At 45.6% G+C, this 13,776-nt stretch overlaps 2 protein-coding genes across 4 annotated transcripts in view; one reads left to right on the top strand and one right to left on the bottom strand.

Moving 5' to 3' along the window:
* The window catches only part of myo1ea (myosin IEa), a 101,444-nt gene extending 99,112 nt beyond the window's left edge, over positions 1 to 2,332 (top strand). For both annotated transcript variants that reach the window (XM_055661206.1, XM_055661205.1), the window contains one exon: positions 1,579 to 2,332. In XM_055661206.1, coding sequence (XP_055517181.1) covers positions 1,579 to 1,655 — 77 coding nt within the window. In that variant the 3' untranslated portion in view covers positions 1,656 to 2,332. The remainder of the gene's footprint in view (positions 1 to 1,578) is intronic.
* A 1,485-nt stretch (positions 2,333 to 3,817) lies between these two features.
* Positions 3,818 to 12,815, bottom strand: ccnb2 (cyclin B2). 2 transcript variants are annotated; one of them, XM_055661208.1, is made up of 9 exons: positions 12,546 to 12,815; positions 9,969 to 10,079; positions 9,727 to 9,876; positions 9,470 to 9,640; positions 7,366 to 7,524; positions 5,389 to 5,625; positions 5,085 to 5,225; positions 4,345 to 4,455; positions 3,818 to 4,268 (listed from the first exon to the last, which is right to left on the bottom strand). In XM_055661208.1, the coding sequence occupies exons 1-9, from the start codon at positions 12,567 to 12,569 to the stop codon at positions 4,167 to 4,169; spliced, it is 1,206 nt and encodes a 401-aa protein (XP_055517183.1). In that variant the 5' UTR covers positions 12,570 to 12,815; the 3' UTR covers positions 3,818 to 4,166. The 2 variants fall into 2 exon arrangements, with proteins under 2 accessions (XP_055517183.1, XP_055517182.1); XM_055661207.1 differs by having other exon boundaries at positions 5,085 to 5,228.
* Between the last annotated feature and the right edge of the window lie 961 nt (positions 12,816 to 13,776).

Consider the following 13,776-nt stretch of genomic DNA (forward strand, 5'->3'; position numbering starts at 1 on the left):
TCCATGCTCCCGGGCCTCCTCACATGCTGCAAAGTAGGGACAAGCATACGTTCAAAAGTTCTAGGTGCAGAATTAGGCCATTCAGCCCATCAAGTCTACTCTGCCATTCAATCATGGCTGATCTATCTTTCCCCCTCAACCCCATTCTCCTGCCCTCTCCCTATAACCCCTGACACCCGTACTAATCAAGAACACACTCCATTAGCTGCAAACCGCACCCTCTGCTGGCCCCAGGTACAGTACCCATGATTGGTCCTCTTCAGCAAACTAAAATTGACCATTATTTAAATTTCCAGGCAAGAAGCACAGGCTGGTGTCTTGATCCAATAACGCAGTCTCTCAACAATATCTTCCGGACACTTTTAATGATCTTAATTTTAACCCGAACTTTTCAAAATGGCTTGAAAAAACCACGATAGCCTTGATACTCCTCAAAGTTTGTCAGCCAACTTTGTAATAGGCCATATATTTTCTCCAGGCCACACACTTCTATTGTGACACAGATTCAGTAGCTGACCATCACTATGATGTAGATGTACTAAGAAAGATCTTGCATTTACATAGCACCTTACTCTTTTGTGGCCAAAGTGCTTTAAAGGCAATTATCAGCAAGTGTAATTGCTGTTGCACTAAAAACAGGTTGCACGAACAGCCTCCGTTACAAATGCCTCATTTATTGACACCCATACATAGGAACAAACTCCCATAATCTTAAATGCAAAAGCCTGACACTTCTGTGCTGGGAATAGCAGAATCAGTTTCCTCTCTCGCTCGACTTTTAGTAGTTTTTTGTTCAAATAAGTCTTGTGTGGATTTGTTAGCCATTCATCACAATACAGGTGGTTCTGCTCTAATGTTTTTCCACAATATGAATTGGATGCAATGCCATTGATGAATTGGGGAACACTATTTGTATTACACAGGCCTAATTGGGTATTACATGATTTTGATCATGAATTAGATCATTAAAAGGTTACTTTAGAAACAGGCAAGTAGAAAAAAAGGGGTCTTGAAAAGCGGCTTGAACATTGACTTCTCCAATTTCCGGTAGCCCTTGCTGTGTAACCTCCCCGCAGTAACCAGATGCCATTGTTTCAACTCCCCCTCCCATTCCGAATCTGACCTTTCTGTACTGGGCCTCCTCTATTGTCAGTGTGAGCACCACCGGAAATTGGAGGAGCAGCACCTCAGCACCTTGGGCAGTCTGCATCCCAGCGGCTTGAACATTGACTTCTCCAATTTCCGGTAGCCCTTGCTGGAGCCTCTCAGCTCTCCCTCAGCACCTCTGGGCCTCCACTCTTTCTTCTTCCCAGCGGCTTCCCATTGACTTCTCCAATTTCGCTGGTCCAGCTGACTCGTTTGAAGGGCTGTTTCCACGCCCTGTCTCAAAACTCCCTCAGGGCATCAGGTGAATCCACCTGAGCTTGGAGAAATGGAAAGCTGTAAATGCCAAACTCATGCCACTTTCATGGCAGACCTGTTTTCATTGATTGTATCAATTTAAGGTACAGTCTACACATGATTGATGTTATCAACACTGTCCTGGTGGTATATCTCAATGCTCTCTTTGCATCATAGATCCTTCAGGCTGGTGGATCGGTCGACTAAGAGGGAAACAAGGACTGTTCCCCAACAACTACGTTGCCAAGATATAAAAGCAGTTATTAGAATATACAGATAAAGCAAATGGAAGTATAGCACAGACACCAACCGTACAGTGTGACATTGAAACACTGTATATGTTTGTAAATGTATGCATCAGAGCTGTAGTCCTGATCTACTCTTGTGATAAAACTGAAGGAGCTGTAATTTATTGTATTTATACATTTCCCAATACTGGATGTAGTTTAGAAGAATGTTGCAGTTAATTTGGACCATAAAATAACTACATAGGGGGTTCTTATTTTTGCTTTATCCTTTATCAATTAAAGCTTTACTTTTTTATAATTTTAGTAATCTGCTATTTCTTCAGGAATATTAGTGATTAAATATAAAAACTTCCCACTAGAAGTACGTTCTAAGTTGGGAAAACACTGAACTTTGCTGCTGACTCGTGTATGAAGAATGTTTGCTGCACTTAACACCCAGAGGAATGGAGTGTTCTCTCGAAAATAATTTAAAATTATTAAAAAAAACTTCCTACCAGGGTCCACAGCAGTACTGCAGACTGTATTTTGACCAGACTGCTTAGTACAAAAAAAGAAACAATTGCAATGTAGTGCCTTATTGCATAAATGTGGCTGGTCCATGTTAAATGCTGTATTTGAACTGAAGTTACAGAAATGTTTTGCTTTCCCCTTTTACCGTATTAAAAAAAAACTGGATTCTGAAACTCGTCTGTGCCTATCAATGTACTCCTAGTTTTCCTGTTAGACCTAAGCAACATTGACAAAGCAAAAGGTAACACAGTCGAATCTTAAATTGTGAACACATACTTAAAATATAAGATTCCCACATTGACAAACAATTCAATATAACCAAAACAAATTTTGATCTGAGATTTGACCAACGCTAATTAGAAACCAAGTTGCCTATTTAGCTTGGATAGTGACTGGCTCAGTGGAAATATCGAAAGGATGATACTCAGTTATTAAAATGCTGTGTGTTTAAGACTTTTGCAATGTCAATCTATTTTCACTGTTTAACACATGTCCTATTTAATACAGTACAGGTTATGGAGATAGTTCTGGGGTTATTGGTATATAGGGTCTTTCTCCAAAAGCAACATTAATGACAAAGTTAATGGCTACATTTATTTTGTCTATATACTGCCAGTTTCAATTAATACCTTGCTCACAAGCTCATTAAGGAGTTAATATCTGGTCTCCTTCAGGCTGCACATAAAGCTTCACATTAAAACAGTGTTGATTTTACTTTGAATATCTTAAAATTCAGGAAGGAGGATAATCTTGACAAGGCCATCTCAGCCACTAATGAAACAGGTGCAGTTTAAGTTTGTTGCTATTACACCCACCCTCAATTATACCTTCCACATTTAAGGGACTTGCAGTTTTATTTCATAAATAAACTTAATTGCATCTATGTTGTGAACACTTTATTGTGCTAACTGGCACAAGAGTTAATCTGGGTTGAATTTACATCAAGGATGATGGTAACCAAATCATTTACTTGACAAATGCTACAGTGTAGCTCTGGTGCTCAGATTCAACATCTAGCAACACCACAGGATTGAAGTTGAAGCAACCACAAGGAGCCTCACACCCAAAAAACAAACATGATCAACTAATATTTTGCCTCGGGCTGCTGCTCAGTCACTATCCAATCCATGCACTAGGCCAAAATACTTTGGTTCTACAGGAATGAGTTAGTGAAATACAAACAGTCAAAATTTGCAGTTTTCAGTAAAACGGGATTAAAATCTGGAATTTGCTATGAATGGACCCAAATGTTTGATTGCACTAGTTTCCCTGACATACACAATCTGAACACTTTATGTTATTTAGCAGTCTTAGCTAATTTGGAATAATCTCTTTGGCTCAGTTTGTTAAACCAGACAGCTAGAGTCAATAGTGGATGTGCAAGGCAAATTCTGCATCTGTACATTAAGGTTTGATAACTGCATTGGCATGATGCCAGTTCCCCCTTCCCAACAGAATGCACTGCGCAGCAGAAGTGGCCAATGTGCCCCTTCTACACTAATTGAACCATAAAGCCCACAATTTAAATTAGTAGCCAATCGCAAAATCTAATCCCATAATAAAATGTGGGATCACAGTGAATGCTTGCATTAAATAGACATCCTATAGACAAGGTGAACACCAGGTGCTTCAACTATGGAATGTTTCAAAAGCACCCCACAGTCTTAAAAAAGTTTTTAATTTTGAAATTAGCATTATAAAGGCATAACTTTAAAATGTACATACACATTTAGAGCATTAGGCTAGTTACATTACCGATCTCAGCTGCTCACAACTGGTGGGATGATAGTAAGGCTGACCACTCTCCAAATGGAGAAACTGTTGCAGGAGTCAGAGTTAAGACAAGAAATCCTATTGGAGTGTCTAAAAACTGATGGCACAGTTCAATAGGATTGAAAGGAGGGCATGCACCCGATGTACCACAGTTCAATGTGTGAGCAGTGCAATATAGCAGCAGTCTGTTAAAATCTCCAAAAAGTGCAAAAATGTTCATTATTTTTGGGATGGTTACAATTCAGAAGTGGCCAGTTCTTTGACAATTGGTGACTTAAGTTGAGGGATAGTGCTTATTTTCAGCAGTTTAGCGGTTGCATATTTGTTCTTTATGGCCTGGAAAATAGAGAAACAAAGATTAAACCAGTGAAGTAGTTAAAAGTCACAAAATCTCAATTGGGTTTCCACTTACAACATGCTTTGTGAGGCCATCATTTACTTTCACCACATTCTGGGCCATGCGCTTCATAGTTGACTGCAAGGATTCCTCAGAGTAGCCAGTATAGTACTGCTGATCTGCGGTCTAAAAATAAAGTTCATGGTTTTGTAATTTAGACATTCAGCTTAGCCTTTGTAGCAGTATTGGCAAATTAGTGAAAATCTCTACATTGTAGCTCAAATCAAACCATGGCCAAATAAAGAGCTAGTTCATCTGATGACATTCTCACTCAAGATGTCACTAACAGAGACATCAGACCACCTTACTACACTATTGGGGGGGTGGGGGAGAGATAGCAACCTTCACGTTTCGACGAATGCAATCAACCCGGCGTGCATAATCAAATAGTCAAATAGTTGTCCTACAACTTTAGGCTGTGCATGCCATACGCAAGAAGAAGAAGATTGCACTATGGGATCTAAAGCAAGCTACTGCTTGGGTACAACAAGCACCAGTGATACCAACAACTCACATGCACCTTGCATCCTGAATGGAAAACCAATTGGTTAGATCCAACTCATGTTGAGAATCTGCAGGGGAGTGGCAAGTCTGAAGCAACTATGGAAACCAGACAAAAAAACTTGAAAAGGCTTGAAGGAACTGAACCTTACTCTTTCCACCGAAGGCCTCCTTGGAATTATTATATATTCAAATGCAAACCATGGGCAGTAATTGCAAACCATGAGAAAGATATCAAAGTCGAGCAAACTTACCCACTTGCTTTGATCGAGGACTTTGAGAGCGAGACAAAGTGCAGCGGCTGCTATTTCAGATGGGTAGATGTGCACCATGCTGTAGTTTATAACAGTCAGCTCCATCAGATACTTGGCAAGAGTGTGCTGTTCAGCATCTACCTGCTTGTTAAAATAGAAGGCTCAAAACAAAAGCAGTAACCACTGACCCAACTGCTCAGAAACCAAATCACAAACTACAGTTGGCAACTGTGTCAGCTCCAACTTCTGAAATCTTAGTAGCGAGGCGTTTGCAGCCATTACAGAGGCCAAACGTTGTACTTACATTACCAGCCTTTGAAGCACGCCTCAGGAAGTGCAGAGGAAGTGGACGACCCAAATTAAAGTCAAGCTCTTTGAGAATGAGGATTTCCATTTGTATGATTTGTTCCTTGGTGTATGCATTGTCTGTGATGTAAACAAAGTCCCCAATTGCAGGTGGATACGTCTCTTCATACTTGGACGCTATCAGCATGGCAGTCACTGAAACTAATTGGAGCTTCTTCCGAGAAACAGGCTGGCTCTAAAAAGATGCATTTCCAAATATTACATAACAGAAGCAAATAAGGTCATTCGATTATATAACTATATACAGAGGCACAATGTTTAACAGGTCTGAAGAAGGGTCCCAACCCGAAACATCACCCATTCCTTCTTTCCAGAGATGCTGCAGTATTGTGTCTACCTTCGATTTAAACCAGCATCTGCAGTTCTTTCCTACACACGTTTGTTTTAATGTTCATTTTGGGCCATGTGTATGGACATCTGGAGCCCAGAACAGTGACAATACCCAACTTCCCCTGCCATTGTCCCAGGAGGTGCAACACCACAACTCAAAAACCCCATAAGTAAACATGGCTGTCCTTTGAACACCCATAAAGTCTACTCCACCATTCAATCATGGCTGATCTATCTCTCCCTCCTAACCCCATTCTCCAGCCTTATCCACATAACCCCTGTACTAATCAAAATGATCTGCTTGGCAAGCTGCTCTGTGATCCAGGGAGAGCTGGCCAGCTGGATAGAGAATTGGCCTCATGGGAGGGTGATGGTGGAAGGTTGATTTTTCAGACTGGCAGCCTGTAACTAGTGGTGTATTTCAAGGCGGCTTACATTAATGATTTGGATGAGAATGGGGGTGGTATTGTAGATAGTAAAGATGGTTACCCAAACCGGATCTTGATCAACAGAATGAATGGTTAATGCAGATAAGTGTGAGACAATGACAGGGCACTGGAAAGTGTTGGAGACCAGATAGATCTAGGAGTGCAGGTACATAGTTCCCTGAATATTATGTCAAAGATAGATAAGGTGGTCAATGGTTTTTGGTACATTGGAGTATCTTCTATCCAGAGATGCTGCCTGTCCCACAATTTGTGTCTTATCTATTGACTAGAGAAGTTGGGATGCTATATTACAGTTGGAACAGAATTAGTTAAGCCACACTTAGAGTATTGCATTCAGTTTAGATCTTCCTGCTATAGGAAAGATATTGTTAAGCTGGAAAGAGCGCATAGGAGACTTACAAGGATGTTGCCAGGACTGTCGCCCAATTCATAGGGGGAGGTTGAGCAGGCTAAGACTTTATTTCTTGGATCACAGGAGGCCATGGGGGTGATCTTGGAGATGGATAAAATCACGAGGGGAATAAATAGGGTGAATGCAGTCTTTTACCCCGAGTTGGGGAATCAAAAGCCAGGGGACAAGTTTACAGCGAGGGTAAAATGTAATAGGTACCTAAATACTAACCCACCCCTCCTCCCCACAGCTGGGTGGGTGTATAGAACAAGCTGGCATGGAGTAATTGAGGCAAGTTACAGAATAACATTTAAGACATCTGGACAGGTACATAGATAGGAAATATTTAAAAGGATGTGGGCCAAACACAGTCAGGTGGGACAAGCTTAGGTGGGCCATCTTAGTTGGCATGGGCAAGTTGGGCTAAAGGGCCTGTTTTGGTGTTGTACGACTCTAATGGCAAATCTAGCCCGCCAAATGCATATGCAACCTCCAAAGGATCAAGGTATACTGTAAAAGTTGAACAGCTATCCAATTAATTTCTTAGAGGAACTTCATATACAAAGTAATGGACCACCTCCACTGCCTAGATGTCCAGCAATAATTCTCAAAGTCCGGACACATGTTTTATTGTGGAACACAAAACATCATTTGGGAAACAAATCCATCCCACCCCATGAAATCCAGAACACACATTAGACTGCACATTTCAAAGGCATTCTATCCCCCATAATGAGATATTTACTTGTAGAAAGCGATCCATTATAGCCACGGTCATGTAGAGTGTTTCTTGGAGCAGGTGAAACCTTGAATGAACCTGAACAAGCCAGTCAACTAGGATTGCACGCATCCGTTCATTTATTTCTTGACCCTCAAGGTAATGAGGTCTGATTGTTTGCTGTCTCTGCCATGGGGTAAAATGACAAGCATTATACAAAACAGTGTCGGTGCGGAAAAAAAGAGAAATAAATCAGTAAGTGTTCAAGGCATGAGCAGTTGTTGTAAGCCTTAATGGGATAAGGAAAAAGCTACGGGAAAGATTAAAGTTCACCTAATGTTGACAAGTGAACCAAACACTGGTTCAGATGCAGGCCATTTGACGTTAGAATATTATGCAAACGACTAAAATTGGTTTTCAAATTAATAGCCCTGTATCAAGAACAAGTGTCATGTTATGGCTCATGCCCATAGTAAACACTTTGCAAGTGTCCACCACTTCCTTGATACTGGATTAGAGAGGAATCAACGTTGGAGATCCTTCAGATTAAGGCACCACCACTGCTAGACAAGAGGACAACTTAAAACCAACAACATTGGGATGTGGAGTCGTGTACGCAATGGGTGGTTTGAAATACTTGGTGTCCCAATGCACTTGCTACCTTGCTTTTGTGGAAAGGAGGCACTGTTATACCTCTCGTCGTACCTCTGTGCAATGATAATAAAATATTTAATTATTATTATCTCATCATCAGTAATAAACTGCAGGGTTGTGGAGATTGAACCAACTGCCTCATCCTCAATTGTGTCAGTTGTTATTAGAACAGAACAGCATAACAATATTTGTGCCAAGATCTCTTATCTGCCTGCAGTCGATCTATCCATTCCGTGCATATCTGTATGCCTATCCAAAAGTCTTTTAAGTGCTACCATCTTATCCGTTTCAACTATCACCTCTGACGGCACATTTCAGGAACTCATTACCCACAAAATACTTGCTCCTCACCCTAAATATTCACCCTCTCGAATCTGATTTTTCAATACTGGGAAAGCAGTTCTTTCATAATTTTATACACTTCTTGGGTCTTCCCACAACCTCTCGCATTGCAGAAGAAACAATCCAAGTATGTCCAAACCTCTCCCTGGAGCTAACGCCCCCTATAATCCAGGCAGCGCTCTAGTGAACCACATCTGCACCCTTTCCAAAGCCTTGATACCTTTCCTGCAATGGAGCAACCAGAACTGCATGCAATACTCCAAATGCAACCTAAGCAAAGTAGTAAAACGCTGCATCTTGACTTCCCGACTCGTATTCAATGCCCAACCTATGAATGCAAGAATACCATATGTTCTTTACTACTATCACGGAGTTATGGACTTGGACCCAAGATCCTTCTGTTCAATGCCGTGAAGGATCATGTCATTAATTGTACATTTGACTTCTTCCCAAAGTGCAACACCACATACCAGCTCAGATTAAACTCAATTTGTCATTTCTCCACCCATTTCTATAGCCCACAACTGTATAGTTTGACAGCCTTCCTCACAGTCCATGACCCCAGTAATCTTGGCGTCATCTGCAAACAGACTAACTAGTCTGTTCACATGTACATTGTATAAACCACAAACAGATCCCTGCAGAACTCCATTGGTCCCTGACATTAGCCTGAATATCACCCTTCCACCACGACCCACTGGCCAATTCCCCAGTGAAGATCTCAGGCAAGCGAGATGAACAATTGAAGTGACAACTGTTGCAAACCACCACTGAGGAAGAAAGTTCTTTATTCCTGTCATGTTAAACTGCCCATCTTACTCAGACTATGTGCCAAGCAGATATTTAACCCTTGCCGCTGGTTGTAAGAAAATTTGTGTGGCTGCAAGGAAATAGACCGCTGGTCAGTCTGAAGAAGGGTCTCGACCCCAAACATCACAGATTCCTTCTCTGCAGAGATGCTGCAGAGTTCATCCAGCATTTTGTGTCCATTGCTGGTTGTAAGATGCCAATCTGGCCAACCTTTCCCAGGTGCACCCGACGTGGATCAAGACCTTCTGCACTCAGCCAAGTCCAGGTCACAACTTCATTAACCAAATTCAGGAGTAACAATTTAGTGACATCGGCATCTACTCACCTCAAGTTGGCACAGGTACTTGTAGATGTCCTTTATATAGTGACTGCACAGTTGAGGATTACTGTGATCTTTAGCATCAATGTCTTCCACCTTTAACAAGGTTCCAGAAAAAGCTTGGCATAAGTCTTCCTCTTTCATCGACACATCCATGGGTGTTGGAGACAGAGGGACCTTTGAAAAGAGACGATTAGAAAGTGGAAGGGGAAAAAAAAACAACTTACAGTACACTTCAGGAGCAAACAGCAAGTTTCACATACCTTTTCAATGGGCTCTTGGATTGCATGGGGCTTTGCTTCAACAACTGCTGGTTGCTTCTTTAGAACAGTGGGTTTCAAAGCATTTTTCTGCACAACTTTGCCTTTTGGTTTAGTCGCTACTGGTTTGGACAGTTTCACATTGTTAGTTTTCTGCAGAAAGTAAAAAAGGCAAAGTTAACAGCTGGATAACTCCTGCTGTTGCCACATGAAAGTGAAGGACACAAAGCTCAAGGGCATTCTACCTGCTCAGCTGCCCGAGTCACAGCACGATTGGCCAGGTCACCCAAAGCAGGCCGTAGGGTGACTCCAGTCACCTTGGACACTGGCGCCATGTTCTCCAAGTTGCGAAGAGCCTAACAACAGAAGATGTAGAGTGTTATAGAGACAATTTCTCACCAGCCTTCCAAAACCCAGATCGATGGTGTGTATTAATCAAGTCAAAACTGCAGGATGTTAGCGAGGCTTTACTTGTTGTATAGTGCAATGTGTTTGGTTTTGGTCACCAAGCCACAGGAACTAGGCCATTAAGCTGTAAAAGTGCTGAGAAAACCTGATGCTGCCAGGACTTGAGAGCCTGAGCTATAGGAAGAGGTTGGACAGGCTAGGACTGTTCCTTGAAGCACAGGGAACAGAGAGGAGACCTTGTAAAATCATGAGGGAAATAGACAGGGTAAATGCACAAAGTTATTTTCCCCTCCAGGGGCGAGGAATCGAGAACTAGAGGCTTAGATTTATGGTGAGGGGAAGATTTGATAAGAACTCAAGGGAACTCACACCTCCCCCACTCAGAGACTTTGCTCAGAGGTCAGAGGTAGTGGTTGAGGCAGACAATAATAAATAAAGCATTAAGGCTTGAGGGGCAAAAACAGGCAAATGGGGCTAGCCTTGATGGGGCATCTTGGATGAGTTGAGGCAAGGATCTGTTCTTTGAAATTCTGCCCCAAACATAATTAGAAACATTATCCAGGCTAGAACCACTGGAAATAGACCTCAGACCATCAATTTGTAGCTGAACAGTTGGAAACCTGGGGAGAAGATGGAAATTAGAGACACGGGCAATTGGAAGAAAGTTGAACGAAAAGTTTCCTGCAGACATTTAAGAGCGGAGAAAAAAGGCAGATTGCTGTTCTGTAGACCATGATAGGTTGAGAAGCGATTGAGGTTAAAGTGGTTATGCCAACAAGATTGACACCAGGGGGAAAGAGACTACAGATGCTCGAATCTTGAGTGAAAAATAATGTGCTGGAGAAACTCGATGTGCCAGGCAGCATCTGTGGAGGGAAATGGACAGGTGTTTTGGGTCAGGCCCCTTCATGCTAGTGGAGCAGGGGGTACAAAGTCAGTAGAAAGTAGCGAGAGGAAGGGGTGGAGTGAAGAGTGAAGATAGTAAACAAGACTAGAGATGACAAAACTGTTCAAATGGTGGAATCTGATAAAGAGTGTAACATGGAACAGATGGTGGGTAGTGAGGAATAGGGGAAGAGAGGCCCAGAGCAGGAAGGGCATGGGTGATGGGCACATCTAAGAGGTGGAGGGGAAATGAACCTGGTGACAGGTGCAGGGGGACTGGAATGAAAACCATGTGTGAGAAGCGAGCTAGGCAGATGAGGAGGAGTGGGTAGGTGGAGTTTTACCCAAAATTGTAGGCAGCAATGGTCACGCCATTGGGTTCTAGGCTACTCCAGAGGAGGCCAAGTACAAATGGGTCATTATGGGAAACGGGGAACTCCAACTGACCCTGGCACACATTTCACTTGGCCATCTTCATTATTATATTTGACCATTTGGATCCCCTGTCTTCTCTACTTCCCAACCCTTGTTCTAACTCCTTTTTCTCCACCACCCAATTCCTCATTTAGGGAAAGGTTGCCCCAAAACGTCACCTGCTCCTTTCCTCCAGAGATGCTGTCTGACCCAGAGTTACTCCAGCATTTTGTGTCTATCTTTGGTGTAAGCCAACATCTGCAGATTCTTCCACCACTTTGTCTTCTCTTCACTTATCCTTGCCCCACCCCTTCCCTCGCTTTCTGGCCTATTCTATACTTCTCGATTCTTTTCCAACACCAGAACCGCTTTAGTACGCTAAAGATGTAGAATTACACGTTAAGATAAAGGTTTTTAAAAGTTTTGTACGAAAAATCAATCCAAATTTAAAGCAGCAACACTAGCCACGAAACAGGAAGCCGGGCAGCATGTGGACTGCGAATCAAATAGTCCATTTGATGCAACATTCTTTAAAACGAGAGATGTTATTCAAACAAAATATTGCAAGTTTTTCGTGAAGCATTGTAAAACTGACACCAAATTCAAAGAAGCTTTGCGATGAATAAAACGACATGGTCACTGAATTAATCCAATGTCAGGTCACATTATTTAAAAGTGAATCAGAGAATATCGCCATTTTGTAGAGAGGCAGGAAGGGTTTGAGATGAGGAGGTCGGGAGATGAAGGCACGGGTCCCCGTGGCTGGAACAACTAAACCGGTTGTGTTGGAGAACAGGAGGGGGGACCGGGCAACTTGAACTATTATTTCCATTTGCAAGCGGGTTACTTACTGTCCATATGGCCGGGGTGGGGGGTGGAGGGGAGAGCGGGCAATGCCACACAGCAAGAGGCAGAACTCACACTTAACCAGAGGTAGCCGGACACAAAATAGTGACCAGGGGGTGCGACTCGTCCTTGATCATGTTGCTGGCCTTGCCGGGGCACATGGAGTCAATGGAAGGGGGCATTGTGTCTATCTTCAGTGTAAACCCGCATCTGCAGTCCCTTCCTACACATTTTGTCTTCTCCTCAACTATCACACATAAGACACTTACCGCAGCCCGGCGGGTGAAAGCCATGGTGGGCACTGGAGGGAGGGAGGGAGATACAAGGCGGCAGCGGAACGGTGCTCGGTCTCCGGCTTCGGCTCAGCTGGTGGGGCAGCCGCTGCCTCTCCTCTCCTCTTCCCCTCCCTGGCTGGAGCAGCGGACACAACAAGCGGCGGGGTCCAGGGGAGGGTGTTCGATGCCAGGCAGTGGGTCCGCCGCTGTCTGTCTGTCTGGCTGGCTGGCGCTCCCTCACTTGGCCGCGGCGCTCCCTCACCTCCGCTCCTTTTCTCCCGCACCACTCTGGCTTTCCACTGGCTCCCTGGACGCGGGGCTCCCCCATCAAGGCCCCCCCCCTCTCTGCCCACCCCCCCCCGGCTGACCCACGCTCACACCCCTCGGGGCGCTCCTCTTCTTCTCTGCTCCGAACCTCATTGGCCCGAACTTGAAAGGATGCGCTCGCCCCATTGGCTGTGGCCGGGATCTGGAATGCGTTGCCGGGGCGACAGCCCGGACCTTTAATAAGAATCTCCATAAATGTAGCAAGATGCGGAAAACCCGCGGGAGAATCCTCCTGAACCCCCCCCCCTCCCTCCTGAGCCCCCCTCCCCCCCCCCCCCCCCTCGCCCCCCACCCCCCCTCCCGCTCCCCCCCGGCCCCCCACCCCCCCCCCCCCCTGCCCCCCCCCCCCCTCCCTCCCCCCTCCCCCCCCCTACCCCCCCACCCCCCCCCCCCCCCCCCCCCCCCCCCCCCCCCCCTCCTGTGCCCCCCCCCCCTCCCTCCTGAGCCCCCCTCCCTTCCCCCCCTGAGCCCCCCCTCCCCCCTGAGCCCCCTCCCTCCTGAGCCCCCCCCTTCCCCTCCCCCCCCCCCCCCCTCCCCCCCCCTTCCCCCTCCCCCCCTCCCTCCTGAGCCCCCCCCTCCCCCCCCTCCTGAGCCCCCCCCCCCCCCTCCCTTCCTTTCCCCCCCCCTCCTTCCCCCCCCCTCCCTTCCCCCCCCCTCCCTCCTCCTCCCCCTCCCTTCTCCCCCCCCTCCTCCCCCCCCCCTCCCCCCCCACCCCCCCCCCCCCCCCCCCCCCCCCGCCCCCCCCCCCCACCCCCCCCCCCACCCCCCCCCCCCCCCCCCCCCCCCCCCCCCCCCCCCCCCCCCCCCCCCCCCCCCCCCCCCCCCCCCCCCCCCCCCCCCCCCCCCCCCCCCCCCCCCCCCCCCCTCCCTCCCTCCCCCCCCCCCCCCCCCTCCCCCC

The sequence above is a fragment of the Leucoraja erinacea genome, chromosome 33, assembly GCF_028641065.1.
Source record: "Leucoraja erinacea ecotype New England chromosome 33, Leri_hhj_1, whole genome shotgun sequence".
In the NCBI taxonomy this organism is placed as follows: Eukaryota; Metazoa; Chordata; class Chondrichthyes; order Rajiformes; family Rajidae; genus Leucoraja; species Leucoraja erinaceus.

Bases quoted from the DNA above. Each gene is read 5' to 3' on its own strand.
- ccnb2 (XM_055661207.1), bottom strand. From the start codon at position 12,569: ATGGCTTTCACCCGCCGGGCTGCG. The intron at 9,877-9,968 runs GTAGAATGCCCT...TACTTTCTGCAG, and splicing joins TGACTCGGGCAGCTGAGCAG to AAAACTAACAATGTGAAACT. The intron at 5,229-5,388 runs GTAAGTACAACG...TATTTTAACAAG, and splicing joins GTGCTTCAAAGGCTGGTAAT to CAGGTAGATGCTGAACAGCA.